Source organism: Thunnus maccoyii, chromosome 10, assembly GCF_910596095.1.
Source record: "Thunnus maccoyii chromosome 10, fThuMac1.1, whole genome shotgun sequence".
Taxonomy (NCBI): Eukaryota; Metazoa; Chordata; class Actinopteri; order Scombriformes; family Scombridae; genus Thunnus; species Thunnus maccoyii.
The window spans coordinates 15515280-15531877 of record NC_056542.1 but is presented as its reverse complement, the minus strand read 5'-3'; the positions used below and the strand labels follow the sequence as shown (position 1 = coordinate 15531877).

Genomic DNA, 16598 nt, shown 5'->3' with positions numbered 1-16598 from the left:
CAAACAGGCCCAGATGTGTCGGGCTGCAGCACACACAGGAACAAACACTCGGCCACATGGAGTCATTCAGATTGATCTTTGTTGTGTTTGACTTTAACAAGCACAGGTACCTGCTTTTCTACAAAGAACAGGTACGTCTGCTTGTTAAAGTCTGTTTATATCAGCTCTTGTGCGCTCCAAGTTCCCCTCAAACCTTTTTTTCCTGTTTCTTTTCATCCCTCTCTGCCTTTCCTCTCCTTTACTCCGCTCCCCTTCTGTCATCTTTTATTGTTTCTTGCTGAGTTTTTTTTTTTTTTTAAAGTTTGTTTACACGAGTCAGTTGTTCGCCTCCGGCTCATCCAAAATGCTGCAGTGAGGCTTTTAACAAACCCAAGGAAATCAGATTACATCTTTACATTGGCTCCAGGTGAGTTTTAGACTTAATTTTAAGATTTTACTTACAAACTTTAAGGACAGGCACCTAGTTACTCTGCTGATATGTTCATTCCCTATGAGCCATAGAGCAGCCTGAGATCCTCAGGCTAGCCACCTTAAATCATGTGTCAAAACTCACTTTTATCAGATAGTCTTTTCTTAAATTGTACTATTATTTCTATGTACCTCATTACTTCATTCTGTGTTGTGCTGCTATCTTGTGTTTTGAATATTTTTACCTTTTACTGTTAACTGATGTTGTCTTTTTGTTGTTACTGTTAAGCACTTTGTAACTTTGTTTGGAAGAGTGCTATATAAATAAAGTTATTTTTATTATTATTATTAGAAAGACATTTCTCCATACCGTTACTAGTTTTCAAAAACTCCACAGGGTGCCTTTAACCAGGAAAGCCTCAATTCCTGCCTAAGATGGGCAGCAATAACAATGAGTTACTGATAAACAACATAAGACAAATAACATAAGATAAGATATGACACAAAATCACCACAAAACTAAACAAGACCAATCTGAAACAAAACCTTAATGAGGCCAACAATTCAAGATTCTTAAAAGCCCCAGAAGATAGAGTACACAGCTTCTGCAGTAGTGATTTAAATTCACAGAGACAGAGACAGATTTTGCAATTTTAGATGAAATTGCAGAAGGACAGAGGAAGCAGCGTACATAGCTTAACTAATTTGGGGAACTGTCAATAAAAATGAGTCCTGGGAACGAAGAGTGTAGCTGTTTACACTTCCGAATTCTCTCTCTCTCACACCAGTGTCTTATTATGAAAATATGTCTTAAATTAAGAGTTATCACTGTGCATGAAAACACTCTGGTTAGTAGAAATATGGTCTGGGTTTGTAGAGCTCCTACATGGAAAGTGGAACATGGAAAGATTGTTATTTCCAACGCCTTCCAGCGAAGTTCTGGATTCATTTATTGATCTTGTGGTTACAGTGTTTATCTAGGATCCCTCTTTTCTTTTCTTTCCTATTCTATTGTATTTTTTTGTCTTCTTCTAACAAGCATGTCCTCGAACAGTTAAGCTGTTCTGAGGCTCAGACTCTCCCTCGGCCCCTGAGACAGACAGCGTATCTCGCCCTCTTTCTGCGCAGCACTGGGCCTCATCCTCCAGTCGTTGCCTGTTGTTGATAGATGAGCAGTGTTTCCTCTGGAGGACTCCTGACTCCCCCCGCCCCCTGTGGGGTCAAGGCTGAGGGCTGGGTGGTGCTCTGCAAAGCACCGACACATGGCCCCGGTCACAAGATTATCCAGGAGAATGTTAATCACTGAGGACAAACACATACATGAGCATACACACACATATTAACCTATGTCATGGATTTGTGTGCATGTGTACAGTGATTAGTTCTGCCTTGTGTGGAGTGTGTTGATTTATGGTTGCTGAGGCCAGCGGTCAGTTGTTTTGTCTGTGTAACGTTGCTGTAATGCTTGAGGAATGAGCGGCCAGTCTTGACCTGTATTGAGGCAATATGGCCAGCTGTGCAGGCGTAGACTTGCACAGGGAATGACTGAGCAACAAGTAGGATGGCGACGATGTGTCACCTGGGCTTTCCCTATGGAAACACACACATGTGGTGAAAGGTTCCCGCTTGCCACATAATCTGTTCCTTCTCAAAACTCATTAGTCTTGTCTGGGTTGGTCTGAGTGTTTGTATTTCACGTTAGAGTGTTATGTGTGATCAGGGCCTTGGCTCATGTGTGTTTATATGTGTGTGTGTGTGTGGCATTTTTGTGTGTGTGTGCACACAAAATAAAGCCTTTAGGCCTCAGGCAGTAATCCCCCCGTCCCTCTTCACATGCTCCTATATTGCACACGGATCTTCTCTCTCTTTCCCCCTCCCTGGTAGTAAAACACATCCATAACTTTCACAGCTCCTGTACAAAAACACCGTCTCTCTCTCTGTCTTTCACCAGCTGTATTCACTTTTCTCTCACCTGCTCTCTGCTGCTATTCATCTTTTACTCTTTTGCTCTGTCAGTCAGCCACTCAGTAATAGCCAGTTTTTCCATCCTTCACTTCATTTCTCTTCTTTTTTCTTATTTACTGGCTGTTTAACAACCCTCTATGTGGATTTAAGTTACTCTTTTTCACGTATATTGATAGTATTTAAGGAATAAGTTGTGATAGCAGTGAGTGAGTAGTGCTTACAGTTCAGGGGGAATCCTGATTTCATACAGCTTGGGTCTTAGTTTACTAGTTTTAGTCATCATTCTTGTTGGTAATTATATAATAGATCTGGGAACCCTTGGTGACATCACTAAAAGGTCAGATTGGGCAAGAAACACAAGCATTCAGGCAATCATACAAGTTTTAAACAAACTTATTTGGATGGGAAAACAAAGATGAACTGTAAATTTACTACCCAAAATGTCTGTTGTTTACAACCATCACATCTTACAGACATTCAACTTGGAGCTACCATCTGCAGTGAGGCATTATTACTACCATTTCAAATTTGTTGATCACTTGCGGTTTCACTTCTAAAGTGGTTTAGATAATCCAACTAACCTTGTTTACATTGTCTGATTGTCTGACCGCTGCTTCTTGCCCCATTGGACTTTGTTGTAATGATGCGGTCGCAGTGTTCACAGACTTGAGCAATTACTTCAGTAAGTACAACGTTATCGTAACTGACTGATTGTCATGTGGAGTGTAAATGATTGCCACAACTACAAAAATAAGACCTGAGATGTAAGAAACCATAGTTTCTCTATAAGTGCTAAAAGACAGAATAAATACAAGTGTCAAACACAACCATAAGGACAACTAGTAATCATTTTTGTGGACTGTATGAAAAGGAAAGGGTACCACCATCATCATTTTTTAGATACTTGTCAATATAATACCTGAGTTTTGGTATTGTTACCAAAGCAATACTTTTTTACAAAGCCGCCGGCCACGTCTACGGAACCAGTGAAATAATTTACAGACTATTGACATAGAATGGGATTCTGTGCCAGTAGTCCACAGGCTGTTGGTTTGGACTGGCACTGGACATTTTTTACCGTCATGTTAGGCATTTTAGTGCCGTTAAATGGGACATTTTACTGCATTTTACTGTTTGAACTCAAACCATGATCTTTCCCTAACCCTAACCAAGTGGTTTTTGTGCCTAAACCTAACCATTTTAACCCAAACCATGGGTATCACCTTCCAGCAAAAACGTTCCCCCATTCTGAAACAATTTGAATTTGATCATGTGATCTTGCACAACCAATACCAATGCACATGTGTAATAATTCCATACCAACAATTAATGGGCTATTGACACGGAGAAATCCGTACCAATAGCCACTTCCTTTTACAAAGCCCTCTTTGTCATTCAACAAAAGAGACAAAAACTTCTGAAATGTTAAATGTCTGGGGGTGCCCTAATAGCCTACTGGCTAAGATGCATAACTTTGTTGCGTGTCATACCCCTGTTTTCCGTCTCTAAAGGTAAAAATGCCTAAAAAGTAAACATAAGAAACAAAGTTAAATGTGTAAACACAAGCATTCGTACAAGAACTTTGCCTAAAATTGGTAAACATTTAGATTTATATCAGGAATTATCAAAGAATAAGTAAACACGATTATAAATGTGACCAGACATCCGATGCTAGATTTTGGTACTTGATAGATTTCATTACTCGGTGATACCCGGATAGCATACGGAAGTGGGCCACTTCAGGCAATGATGCGGCACTGCTGGCCTTCTTCTGGCCTGAAATGGCCCACATGTAAAATAGCAAATATGGCCCAAATATCCCAAGTCAAATGTGGGTCTTTTTAAAGATGCGGTGCTCTCGGGCATGTGTAGTCTGGATGTGGGCCAGTTCTGGTTTATCTGGTTTGTTCGTGGTTGACATACAGCATTGTTTTGGGTTGCTTGTGGCCCAGATCTGGGAAACTGGAGCGGACCGCCAAAGTGCCATCATTCCACGTGGTATGTGGGCCAAATAAAAGTGCCATGAGTGTTGTGTGTGGGCCACAGCAACTTTGCTATCTGGGATATGGACAAAGTCAAAAATTATTACACAAGCTCATCACGATGAACCAGAGCCCAAAGAAATCCTAAAATCTTCGACATTTGTTAGCCAGAAACAACTACCAACTGCTTTTCCCAGTGTCATGTAGGCCTACTTATGGAACATTTTAATAGCCGATACAAAGGTTAATTAACTGGCAAGACACCAGGAACATTTTGTTTTTGAATGCTGCTAAATGATTGAATGGTTTTGACTGTGTTGTGAGTGCACTTGTGGTTTTTGAGTGTTTTGATTTTATCCACAGGCCCAAACCCATCCACGCTGCCTTTTCTTTCACCACAATCCACCTTCATCTCCCTCTATCAGCTCCTCTTTTAAGTATTTTGTTTCCTGTAAAAGCCGTCGCTCTCCTTCCTCTCTGTCTTCAGCCCATTCAGTAACTGCCACTCTCCCTTTTCTTCCCCCTCAGTCTGTCACTCCACCCTTTCCTTCTTCTACTTCTTCTTGTGTTCATGCTCTCCTTGGCGGTCATGGGGAGACCCCCTGCCCCTGCTCTCACAGTAAATGAGGGAACACCGTAGTGTACCAGTCCTTACAATAACACACATATCCTCCACACAACCGTGAAACACCAGTGAACAGTTTGGTCTCTCTTCTGTTTTCGCTCCCACTTCACCTTCCCTCCCTCCTTCCTCCATTCAGTCCATTAGCTTCCCTCTGTTTTTACACACCCTAAACTCTTTCGGGACTCCACTCGCCCTGTAGCGCTCACACAATCACCAACGCATGAATGCACACACTTAACTTTTTCTTGCATTCTTTCTTTTCATTTTACATTCCCCTTTTTGTCTTTTATGGAAGCTCTTTCTGCCTTTTTTTTACTGCACTGTAGCATCAGTCCTTGTATGTGTGTGTTTGGGGATGTTGCCCACTCATTATTTATGGTCTTCCGTACACACACACACACACACATATGCACTGATACACAGAAACTATTCAGTTTTAAAAGGAGCTGAACATGTTTATGTCAAGCAGAAATATTTACAACCATTACCAACCACATTTCACATACACGTCCAGACAGATTTACACGGTTACTTGAAAACATTAGGTCACATACGTACGCTGACCTTCAGCTGCCCCCGTGTACACTCACATATTCAGTTCATTAGTTCAAACATACTCTTATATAAGAGGTTTTAGACCTCAATATGGCATGTCACCCATAAATAACCCAAAAATAAGTCTTCAGTGCTGTGAAACTGTGGCGGCCCGTACCACATAAAGTTTCACGAGCTGGTTTCACACTTCGCCAAATCAGAAACAACAGATGATCAGTATGAGTGCCTTGTGACATGACGGCCGCATTACATTCCTTCACACTCACACAATGCAGTGAAAGTGTGAAATCCAGCAAGGCCAGTTTCAATGAACGCATGCTTTGATGCTTTATCCATGAGAGTCTTTTAGTTACACTTTGTCACAGAGGTTGGTTCACATGGGAACTGGCGTTCTGTGCGTGCATGTAAGTGTGTGTGTGCGTGTGTGTGTGTGTGTGTGTGTGTGTGTGTGTGTGTGTGTGTGTAAACCTGACTACTCCCTCGCTCTTGTCTCCCCAGATGAGCGACTAGGAACTTTCCAGCTGTTTGTGACAGCTGTGCGACTGGAAAGATGTCCAGAAAGAAAGACAAGAAAAAACAAAAGGAAAAGAGGAACGAATCAAAGAAAGAGAGGGAGTGAAAGACAAGAAAATTGAGGAGTTGACAGAGATTAGAGCTGCGAGGAAATCTGAGAGCTTTGTGTGCGGCATGCAAGAGTGTGTGGGTGTGTTTAGTGCCAGTTGTATATCAGGAGGCTGTAAACTCAGTGGTTTTCTGACCAGGGGTCTTGTTGGAGGAATGATACCCAATGAAGCTGAATGTGTGCATAGTGGTGGAAGAAGTATTCAGATCCATAACTAAAATACCAATACAACAACGTAATACTCGATCATACAGTAGGAAAAAGCCCTGCATTCAAAATTTTACTCAAGTAAAAGTACATAAGTATTATTAGCTAAATGTATTTAAAGTATCAAGATAAAAGTACTCTTAATGCAGAAAAATTGCCCCTGTGACCATGATGCCCCTGATGCAAGAATACATTAGCAGCATATAGCTGTTGGAGGTGGAGCTAGTTTTTACTACTTTATATACACTTAGGTAGTTTTGTCCACTGGTCCCCAACCTTTGGGAACTCTGCCAATGAGTCACAAGATACATCTGAGCGGTCGTGAGATGATTAGTGTGGTAGAAAAGAAGGAAAAACAAAGTTCTGTTCCACAAATTTGAGTTCATTCTCTGGATTTTTCTGTAGTTTTCTTGTTTTTTCATGAAATACTGGATCATTTTAAGTCTTTAAACTCTCTGAGAAGTTTAGAGGGGAGATCTCTCTTTGGTGGGACTTCTGACCACTCATACAGATGTCTGAAACATTGACAAGGGGCCCCAACTAGGTGCAGCTTTTTAGTAACAACCCAAACAGGTTGGGATCCACTGCTGTAATCTCTAATAAAGGTTGTATTTTATAATCTTACTGTGCTTTTTTATGTAAAATTATAACCGATAACTGTCTATAACTATAACTATAGCTGTCAGATAAATGTAATGGAGTAAAATATACAATATTTCCCTCTGAAATGCACTGAAGTTGATGTCCAAAGTAGCATAAAATTGAGATAATCAAGTTTAAGTACCTTAAAAATGCACTTAAATATAGAACTTGAGTAAACGCGCATAGTTTGTCCACCACTGTGTGTGTGTGTGTGTGTGTGTGTGTATGTATGTGTGTGTGCGTGTGTCCCACGTGCCTGGGGTTAAGCCCAATGAGTTATAGTCAGTCCGGTGAAAACCAGCAGAGTTGTGTCTGCCCGATGTTTCAGCTGTCGTTTAAGTGCAGGTATGCTAAAACTCTTTCCACTGTACGGCTCCATGAGGACCACGCTTGAACGAGCACAAGCTGGACATGTGCTCATACACACACGCACACACGCGCGCTCACACAGTCACTGGCATTCTGCGGTTGTGCACTGAAAGCCACGGTGGATTTATGTGTGCAGCCGCATCCAAAAAATCTATTCTTCCCATATGTTTCTAATACGCTCGCTGACTGCCAAAGGCAGCACTGAGACTACGTGTATTTGAGTGTGTGTTGAGTGTGTTTGTGTTTGGCCTGTTTGTGCTTACCTCAAGTAAGCTCTAAAGTTAATTATCCCTTTCTTTATTAGCTGTTTTTTTTCTCTCCTTTTACTCACAACGGTCCTCTCCACCCTTACTTCTCCTTGGACTGGGAGAGAAATCGGTTTAATAGCTGAGTGATTTCATATTAGTTCAATGTGTGGCACTCAATATTTGACTCTCTGTGTTTCTGTCCTCCAGGTGTGCGGAGGAGGTACGTTGGACTCCAGAGCAGAGCAGTGTGCAGCCTTTAACACCCAGGAGTTTATGGGTCGCCTTTATAACTGGGAGCCTTTTACCGAGGGTGAGTTGTGAGTTAACACACACACACAGTTTAGGGTTCAGCTGCACAGTGCTTCAATGTGATAATAGGCTTATAGCGAGAATTAAATGCTAGGAAGCAGAGGGGGGTTACAAAAGTAAAATGTGTGTTTAAGTGAGTTAAATGTTGCTCTGTTATTAGTGTGTGTGTGTGTGTGTAAGGTCTTTTGGCAGACCTCCACGGCCTGCCCAACCCATCACAATCCCTCCTCTCATTGGAGCAGGCCTACAGTGTACATGTAGCGTCATGGGTGGTGAGAGTCAAGAGGAAGAAAGAAAAGAGAATGACTGGAACTCAATCTGCTTTCATTCTTTGCACAAAACACTCTCCCTACTTACTTTTTCCTCCAATTTGTCCAACATCTCCCTTTCTTTCTTCCTATCCTGCCAAGCTTCTCTTCTCAGCTCTGACTAAGCACAGATTCCTACCGAGTGAGATAAAGACAGAGAAAGAGAAAGGCAGAGAGAGGGCGGTGAGAGGTGATGGGATGCAAGTGTTTTGTCATGTGAACACTGGGAGCAAAGGGAGACAACGTGGCTTGTGTGTGTGTGTCTTTGTTTCTGCGTGCGTTGGCTGTGTGTATTTGTTTACTTTCTTGTTAAGTGTACAATAGTTCAGCGCTGCGGAGATTGTGTCTATTTATCTTTGTTTTCCAATGCTGGAGGGGAAGAGAGAGAAGGAAAGTGAAAACACTAAACAGATATTTGAGGAATTTGAGAGAAAGAGGAAGAGTGGATAGAGACGTGGGGGTTTTGGGAGTGAAGGAATAGAATAAAAGAGACACAGCTGTGAGATGATATCAGCAGAATTTGTCATTGGACTTTGAAATATATGTACAAGCTGCTGTGTATCTACAGTGTGACTTTATTGGCAAGTGTACATGGACTCCAGATGACTGTCCTAATGGATCCTGAGATAATATGTGGAAAAATGTTTGCACATGTATGTTTGCGTGTGCGTCTGTCTACCCTCTTGTGATTACTGTATCAGCTGGCCGAAGTTCCCCAACACTCGCGCTGTGAGAATGTAGAGCCAGAAACAGCAGATCTGCAACGCTGCTCACCCACATCACTTTGGTTTTATTCTGTCATAAAACAATATACACATAACACTTGTCCAAATATACATCATTCTTGGAAAAAAACTAAAAAAACAGGTAATGAAGGTAAAAAACACAGAATCAGTAGAGCACGTAACACAAACAAGGCTTTATACATAAAACTGAAGCATGATGGGGAATAAAAATACACAGTAGTTTTTGTTACAACACTACAACTAAAAACTTGGAAATAAGTTCCATCAAAGCATGCATGAGTGTTGCAATGTCGGCCTATAAGTTCAACACTTTGATCCAAACTGAAATATCTCAACTATTGGATGGTTTGCCATTAAATTTGCTACAGATATTCATGGTCCCCAGTGGATGAAGCCTAATAATTTTGGAGGTCTACTGACTTTACCTCTATTTCCACTAGTGGGTCAAAATTTTAACCTGTTACATATCTCAACATCTACTCAATGGATTGCCATGAAATTTTGCACAGATATTCGTGGTTACCAGAGGATGAATCCTAATGATTCTGGATGTCCACTGACTTTACCTCTTGTGCAACCATCAGGTCAAAATTTTAATTTGTCCAAGGTTTAGGTTTATGATCAGATACCTGCTAAAGTTACTACATTTCCATCAGCTTCAGCTATGCTTTGTGTTTATTGCTATTTAGCAAATGTTAGCATGCTATCACACTAAACTAATATGGTAAACATTATGCTTGCGTGTTAGCATTAGCCTGCTTATATTAGCATTTAGATGAAAGCACTGCTGTGCATAAGTACAGCCTCACAGAGCCGCTAGTGTGGCTGTGGACTCTTAGTCTTGTTACGGTCTGTCATGCTTCAATTTGCAGTTTCCAGTTTTACGGTATAACATAATTTACTGCAGCACAGTGGTGCAGGGGTCCTACTTTCCACTGGCCGGCCGGAGCTTTTCTATGAGGAGTTTGCATGTTTCCCCTGTGTTTTCCCTCAAGGTATTTTGTATAATCACGGGCACATGATTGATAACAAGATCAACCTGGTCTTCCCAGAATGTTTTTGACCCTGAGGAAGATCATTGTGTGGTCAATATGTGTCAATATTTACCACAGATTTTTAACTCCAACGCAATAATGTACCTTGATTTTTGGGGGGAATCCATTCCCTTTCTTTTGGACAGTGTTCTTTGTTCTCTTTCTTATTATTTTTATTCCGTCGGTGGCAGTGCTTAACTAGTTCCACACACTTACAGCCAGAAACACAGTTGTGTTGTGTTCACTTGTTATTAATAATAACAATAATAAGAAGTTTTATCTCCTCTCAGCTGTTACAGTGTTCACTTATTATTAATAATCAAAGGCAAACTGTCTCCTTAAACCACTGTGGAGACATCAATGCTGCTACACTGTGATACTCCAAAACTATTCCAACCTTCCCCAGACTGTGTGTGTCATCTACAGTCCTGCAAAGGAAAGCATTCATAGATAATGGCTGGATAACACAACTTGTTTCCATTACTTGTGTTAGAGGTCATAGTCAAGAAGGTTACACAACACTGAGGGAGTATATCTTACAGACTGTTTTGATGTTCTTTGGTCTTGTCATTAAGAGCAGACTAAGGTCAGTTTTCAGGAATGTTGGCAGATCTAGATCATGTATGCTGTACCAGGAGTCATCGCCGGGGTATCAGCTGGAGTCAGTCTGCATAAACACAAAGGGGCTTTCCTTTTTCCTCCTGTGTGCAGTTGTGAAGAAAAGAGTGACATTACTACATATATCCTGAATCAAGCAAGTCTTAAATTTTCTTTATCTGCTGTGTGTCCTTGCCCTCTGAACCAATTATTTTAAACCATTGTGTCCTTGAGGTCCACTGAGAGGAGGAGAGGCCTGGGCAGAGAGAGGGGAGGAGAAGAAAAACAGACACAACCTAATAGGGAGCTTCATGGGTAAATCATGGCGAAACCGTGCATACCGAGAAACAGCTCAGTTATATTACTGTGAGGTTTTTCGGTTAAAAGAACTCACCAAATGAAAGTCGTCACATGTATTGGTCACTGTAGAACGATACTCTGATGGGGGGTCGATACTGTAAGTGGCAAAAGTATTCGCAGATCACGCCAGCTGGGTCAGACATACCCGATCTGTGCTGGAGATGATCCTTCTCCACTCTGCTAAGTAAACTTTATTGAACTGTTTACTTCAGTCCGGTCCCATTGGCTACAACCCAACCCTTCATATCTAGCTTCCCATCAACACACTGCAGCCTGCGAGGAGTGTGTGTTTCAACATTGAATGGTGCATTAGTCATTTCTCTCCAGCTGCAGTCATCTGTTTGTGACTTTGTACAGTGCTGCAGACATTTCCCCGTTTGTATTTATGTTGTTGAACTGTGCAGGCAGCTCTTGCTGCTTAGCAGTGTGTCCATTTTTTTTGCATCTAAGTTGACGGGCCTGTTATGTATGTACTGTGAAGTGTTTTGGCCTATGGTTTGGAACTGAAAGATCAAGCAGTAAAGCTGCCGCTGCAGTTATAAACCACAGAAGTAATTTATGTGAGCTGAAATGCCCCCCACCACCTCAGAAAATCAGTACCTCTGTAGTTTTGTAAGCGCTGCACGTGCAGGTGTTGTTTTACTTGAATATTCCCTTTTTTTCAGGCCTTATCCCCTCTCTGCACACCCATCCTCCCCTCTTCCTGTCACACTGCCTCTCTCTTTCTCTCTCTCTGTTGGAGTTTGTTTAGATGGAGAGATAGTGGGGAAGTATATTTAGACAACATATATTCCACTGTCTGAACACTAAGCTCAGAGAGGGAGAGAGGGAGAGAGAGACGGTAGAAGAGAAGCCATAGATAGAGTCAAAGAGGGAAAAAAAATAAAAGAGAGAGACATGTTGAAGGTGATTAGGATTCGGAGTTGGAGAATGCTTGAGCATGACCTCAGGGCAGGAAATGAAGAAAAGGAGATGCAGAATTAGGGAGATGAGCAGGAAGAATACAGATTGAGAGAGAGGGAGCGAGTATATGAACGGCACATCTCCCACTTTTAGCTCCCCCTCTCTTTTTTGTCACTGTCTCCAGTCTAATCTCTCAAAGATAACTATGACAGACAGAAAGAGGGTGGAGAGAAAGAGAGACAGAGTGGGAACATAACCTCCCCTTCTTTCTCTGTCTTTCTAAATATGTACTGTACATCTGTCTCTCTGCAATTATCAGGCAGGGGCAAAAGACTGGCAGCAAACACATGGAGATAGCACAGGGGGAAAATATGCTCAGATGACTCATTTGAATGATAGTCATGGACAGTATCTCATGCTTTCTTACATATTACCAGAGCTCCAGCTAACAATTATTTTCATTATTAATTAATCTGCAGATTATTTTCCAGATTCATTGATTATTCATTTAAAATGTCATAAAAGAGGTAGAAAACAGTCCAGAACTAGAAGATATTCTGTTTATTCTCATGTACAAACAATGAAAAGCATCTAATACTCACATTCGATGGCCCAGAACCAGCAAATGTTTGGTATTTTCATTCCAAAAATAACTAAAACAATTATTTCATTATGACAATAGTTGCCGATGACCAACTAATAAGATATAGTAATTATTCACTATAACTAACAAGACTGACATTCATGTGTTAATCGAAATCAATTCAGTTAATTAAATCAATTTGTAAAATCAACAAGAATAGTAACTATATGATAACTTTTATTCCAAAATATGACTTGAAAAGGACATGAAAAGAACAGAACAGAGCAGAGGCAGATTTTAGAGGTAGCTACTGAAATTCAGATTAATCTCAAAATTTTACAAAAACTGTGATGGGATTTGCATGTTGAGTTTTTTTTGGTTTTGAAATACTAACTGAGGGCTAAATCAAAGCATTTTTGCTTTTACATTGTTTTTATCCATTTTGTCTTTGTGCCAATTGATGCAAAAATGAAATACAGCAGCCCTTTACTCTTCCCATTGCTTTCAGTGGCACTAAACAATGTCCATTTATGCTGATGACAGATTGTTATATGTTGATGGAGTGGTTACTTATCTAATATGTCATATGAGCTTTTTTCTCATCTTATTTAAGAAACACAGACTTCAGTTAATTTTTTTAACAATAAAATAAATTCTGGTAAATTCACTGTGCCATTTAATCTGTCACTGATCCCTGGACCCCTGCCAAACAATTAAAAATCACAGAGGGGATATTTACCTGTACTGAAGCACCACTATGAAATTTTATGAGCACACTGATGTATATATGCATTACCTTCACTTCCCTACAAACTTGTGCTTAGATAAACATCCAGTCTAGGTCAATTGCCTTACTTGTATGACTTGCTTACAACTTCCCACCACTTAGTGGGATAAATACACTCCTTAGTGAGCTTAATGTATTTGGTGAGGCGAACAGCCATGAATCAGGATGTTTAACTTGCAAAAGCACAAACCTGTAGATGGTATCTTTTGATGAGATTCATGCCTCAAAACCTGATGCTGATGTATTTTATGAAGCTGCTGAAGAAAGCCTACAGCTGGCCTTTTTTTACAGGAAGTTGATACTTGGTTCATTCCAAACTTCCACTCAAATATTCCAAGTCTCTTTTGCAGCTTATCCTTCTGTTTGGGCGTTGTCCTGCTGAAATGGAAACCAACAAAACAATGAAATGGCATCTTAAAAGTCCAGTTTTCCTTTTATTCTTCTCTTCTGTCTAGAGGTTTGCTCTCTTAATTTGCAATGACCACATGTATTATACCTGGCCAGGTGTTTGTACTCTCTCTTGGACACACAAGTATTTGACCTTTAGCCTTTGTTCTCAGCTATCTCCTGTGAACATCTTAACTTTGAAGGTGGTAGGGCTTTGGGTTACTTGCTGCTGATGGCCTACTGAGCCATGGGGCCGGGGGTAGAGGGGGAATCTTTCCATTAAGAAACAATGTGCAGTGTTATCATATGGAAATTAAGTGGCATTCATGTAATATTAGAGCCATACTTTTATCACTCTAAAATGTCAGAAATGTTTCACATAAGACAGAATTGGAAAGAAAGGCCTATTTTTCAAATTGCCTCAAGGCCAGAATAATATAGCTGGACTATACTTTCTGACCACTCTTGGCAAGGTGTCACGCTGTTCATATTTATATAGAATTCTATCCTGGGTGCATCTCTGTTGTAATTTGGGTGAGGAATATTATACCACACTGAGAAGTCGTAATTTCAGAAGCACTGAATTTGTCCTTTTAACCCCTTAACTCCCAGTAACAGAAACTCCTCCCTCCCATCTGCATCTAAAGCTATGACCCCTTATTCATACTATGAGCTCATGTCTATAGCACTGTTGCATACAGACACACACATACAAGCCCTCTCTGGCTGAGGACTTTAACCTCTGTAACATCCCCAATCTTACTACAAAGAGAAGAACAGTCGAGCCACTCAGTGCCTCCTTCCTGCCTTTATCACTTATTCTTTTATCTCTTTCTTTCTTCTTTAAAGGAGTAGTTTAGTATTTTGGGAAATACACTAAGTCACTTTCTTTCCAACAATGAAGATAAGAAGATCAAATATCCATCTCATGTTTGTGTGTTAAGTAGGGAGCAAGAGTCGTGACATTGTTAGCCCAGCTTAGCATAAAGTCTGCAAGCAGAGGAAAACAGCCACCTGACTCTGTCCAAAGTTCAAAATTAGACTTACCAACACCTCTAAAGCTCATTAACTAACTCATATTTCATTTGTTTAAAGGGACATAACATACATGTGGTCATTTATATATTGTTATGATGTTGGATGTCTATGTTAAACATGGTCAAAGTTCCAAAGTATGAGGTGAAAATGTTCCCTAAAAGTCAAAAGCCCAGACTTCAGCCTGCTCTGAACACTCCGTTTACAAATTAACCTCTACTTCCCCATCGAACTGACGTCAGATTGTTCACGTATGCCCACAAAGGGCTGTCCCTTCCGTAGTCTTTGTTGCTAGTTGTTACTAAGGTTGTTCCACGGGTTGTTTGCATTGTCTACTCGCATATTTCGGATCAGTTAGGTTCGGATGTATTTGAGAAGTTCACATTTTGAGTAAAAAAAATGAGAAAAAGAAGTAAAATCCCTCTTCTACTGTTTGTGTACGGAGTTAAAGTTAAATAAATAAACATGCAAAGATATGCAAGTAGAGGCCCAGAAAAAAATACAGACCTGGAAATGTGCATGATATGTCCCCTTTCATTTGTAAATAAACAGAAAACAACAATTTGTGGCTTTAGAGGGCTTTACATGTCGTACAAAAGATTGATACAGATCTTCACATACAACGAGCATATTTAGGTTGAAAATGTCTTTTGTGTATTGTACTTATGTATTATTGTGTATTGTACTTATAGTATTCATTCATTATAGTATTCATTGTGCCAGTGTTGTTGTGATGTGGTGTGTTTGTACGTTTTGTTTATTGAGCAAAGACAATTTTAAAGCTTTGGATGATAAAGCTGTATTATATTCTGCTTTAAACCTGCTTATTGTGTTTCTTGTGGACACACTCTCTTTATGTTTTCCACTTTTTCTTGTTCTTGCTTGTATCCCACTATCACTCCCCTGTGAGATCCTCTGTATTCTCCACTCATCTATTCATCTGCCTATCCTCCGAGCACTGAGGGACCTTCATTTCCTCTTTTACCTTGAAGCAGCCTTCTCTTTTAATGGTACTTCCCTTCTGCTCTCTCATTCACCTTTCATATCTGCATGCACTATGTGTTCACTATTGGGTTCCTCTCATAAATCTAACCTTCCCCCTAGCTTATGTTTACACCTCTCTCCTGGGCATGTGTGCAGTCGTACAAGCGCACAGCAGGGGAAATAGCTAATGCTGTCTGACAGTCAGGGGTTAGATGGTTTGGCTTCGGTTTCCTGACCACATGGAAAGACGTTCATCGCCGCAGCTGTATCTTCTCAACGCCAGGCAGATGCAGAAAGAGATGTCACAGTCACACACGCATAAGACATATAAAAATTGCAAAAATTCACTTACCCTGTTCATCTGTGTTGCAGTTGGTGCGGATAAGCAGTGCGAGCTGACCTGCAGGCCAGCCGGCTATCGCTTCTATGTTCGTCAGGCCGAGCGTGTAAGAGATGGGACCCCCTGCTTCAACGTCAGCTCCAACGACGTGTGTGTAGAAGGGCAATGTCTGGTGAGCGGATTTACTGTAAATGCATTCCTGTGTACATGTGTGAGATTTCCCCTTCAGGTTTCTGAGCCCAAGTTCCTCTCATCTAGCAGGGGTTGACAAAGTCCAGGACCTGGCTCTCTCAGTCTCACGTCTGGAAGCTCATTTAAGCCTGGCATTCAGATTCAGAGTGTCTCCAATCTCTTTTATGACCCTAGTCTGGGCCTCTTTTCTCTGTATCTTTCCTTTTTTTCCCTCATTTGCACTCTGCTTCACCCTCATTCCACTCTTCTGTTTCTGGCAGGAATCTGACCAGTAACAATTATCAATTTACACAAACAACGGTGAAATAAACGCTGGCAATGGATGTGTCAAGAAAGTGAAAGTGAAAATGTCAAGAGGATTGAAATATTCTCCACTTTGCCCCTTCCCCTCCTCCCACATCTCCCTTGTT

The 16598-nt window shown here is 40.8% G+C and overlaps 1 protein-coding gene and 1 long non-coding RNA gene across 2 annotated transcripts in view; one reads left to right on the top strand and one right to left on the bottom strand.

Annotated features, from left to right (window-relative positions):
- Nucleotides 1–16598, top strand: part of adamtsl4 (ADAMTS-like 4) — a 36029-nt gene that overhangs the window by 11001 nt on the left and 8430 nt on the right. Inside the window, exons 5-6 of the mRNA XM_042424917.1 lie at nt 7831–7933; nt 16029–16168. Coding sequence (XP_042280851.1) covers nt 7831–7933; nt 16029–16168 — 243 coding nt within the window. The remainder of the gene's footprint in view (nt 1–7830; nt 7934–16028; nt 16169–16598) is intronic.
- Nucleotides 9083–16089, bottom strand: LOC121906204. The gene is made up of 3 exons (XR_006098574.1): nt 16009–16089; nt 13441–13909; nt 9083–10721 (listed from the first exon to the last, which is right to left on the bottom strand). It is a non-coding gene; the product is annotated as an uncharacterized LOC121906204 (long non-coding RNA).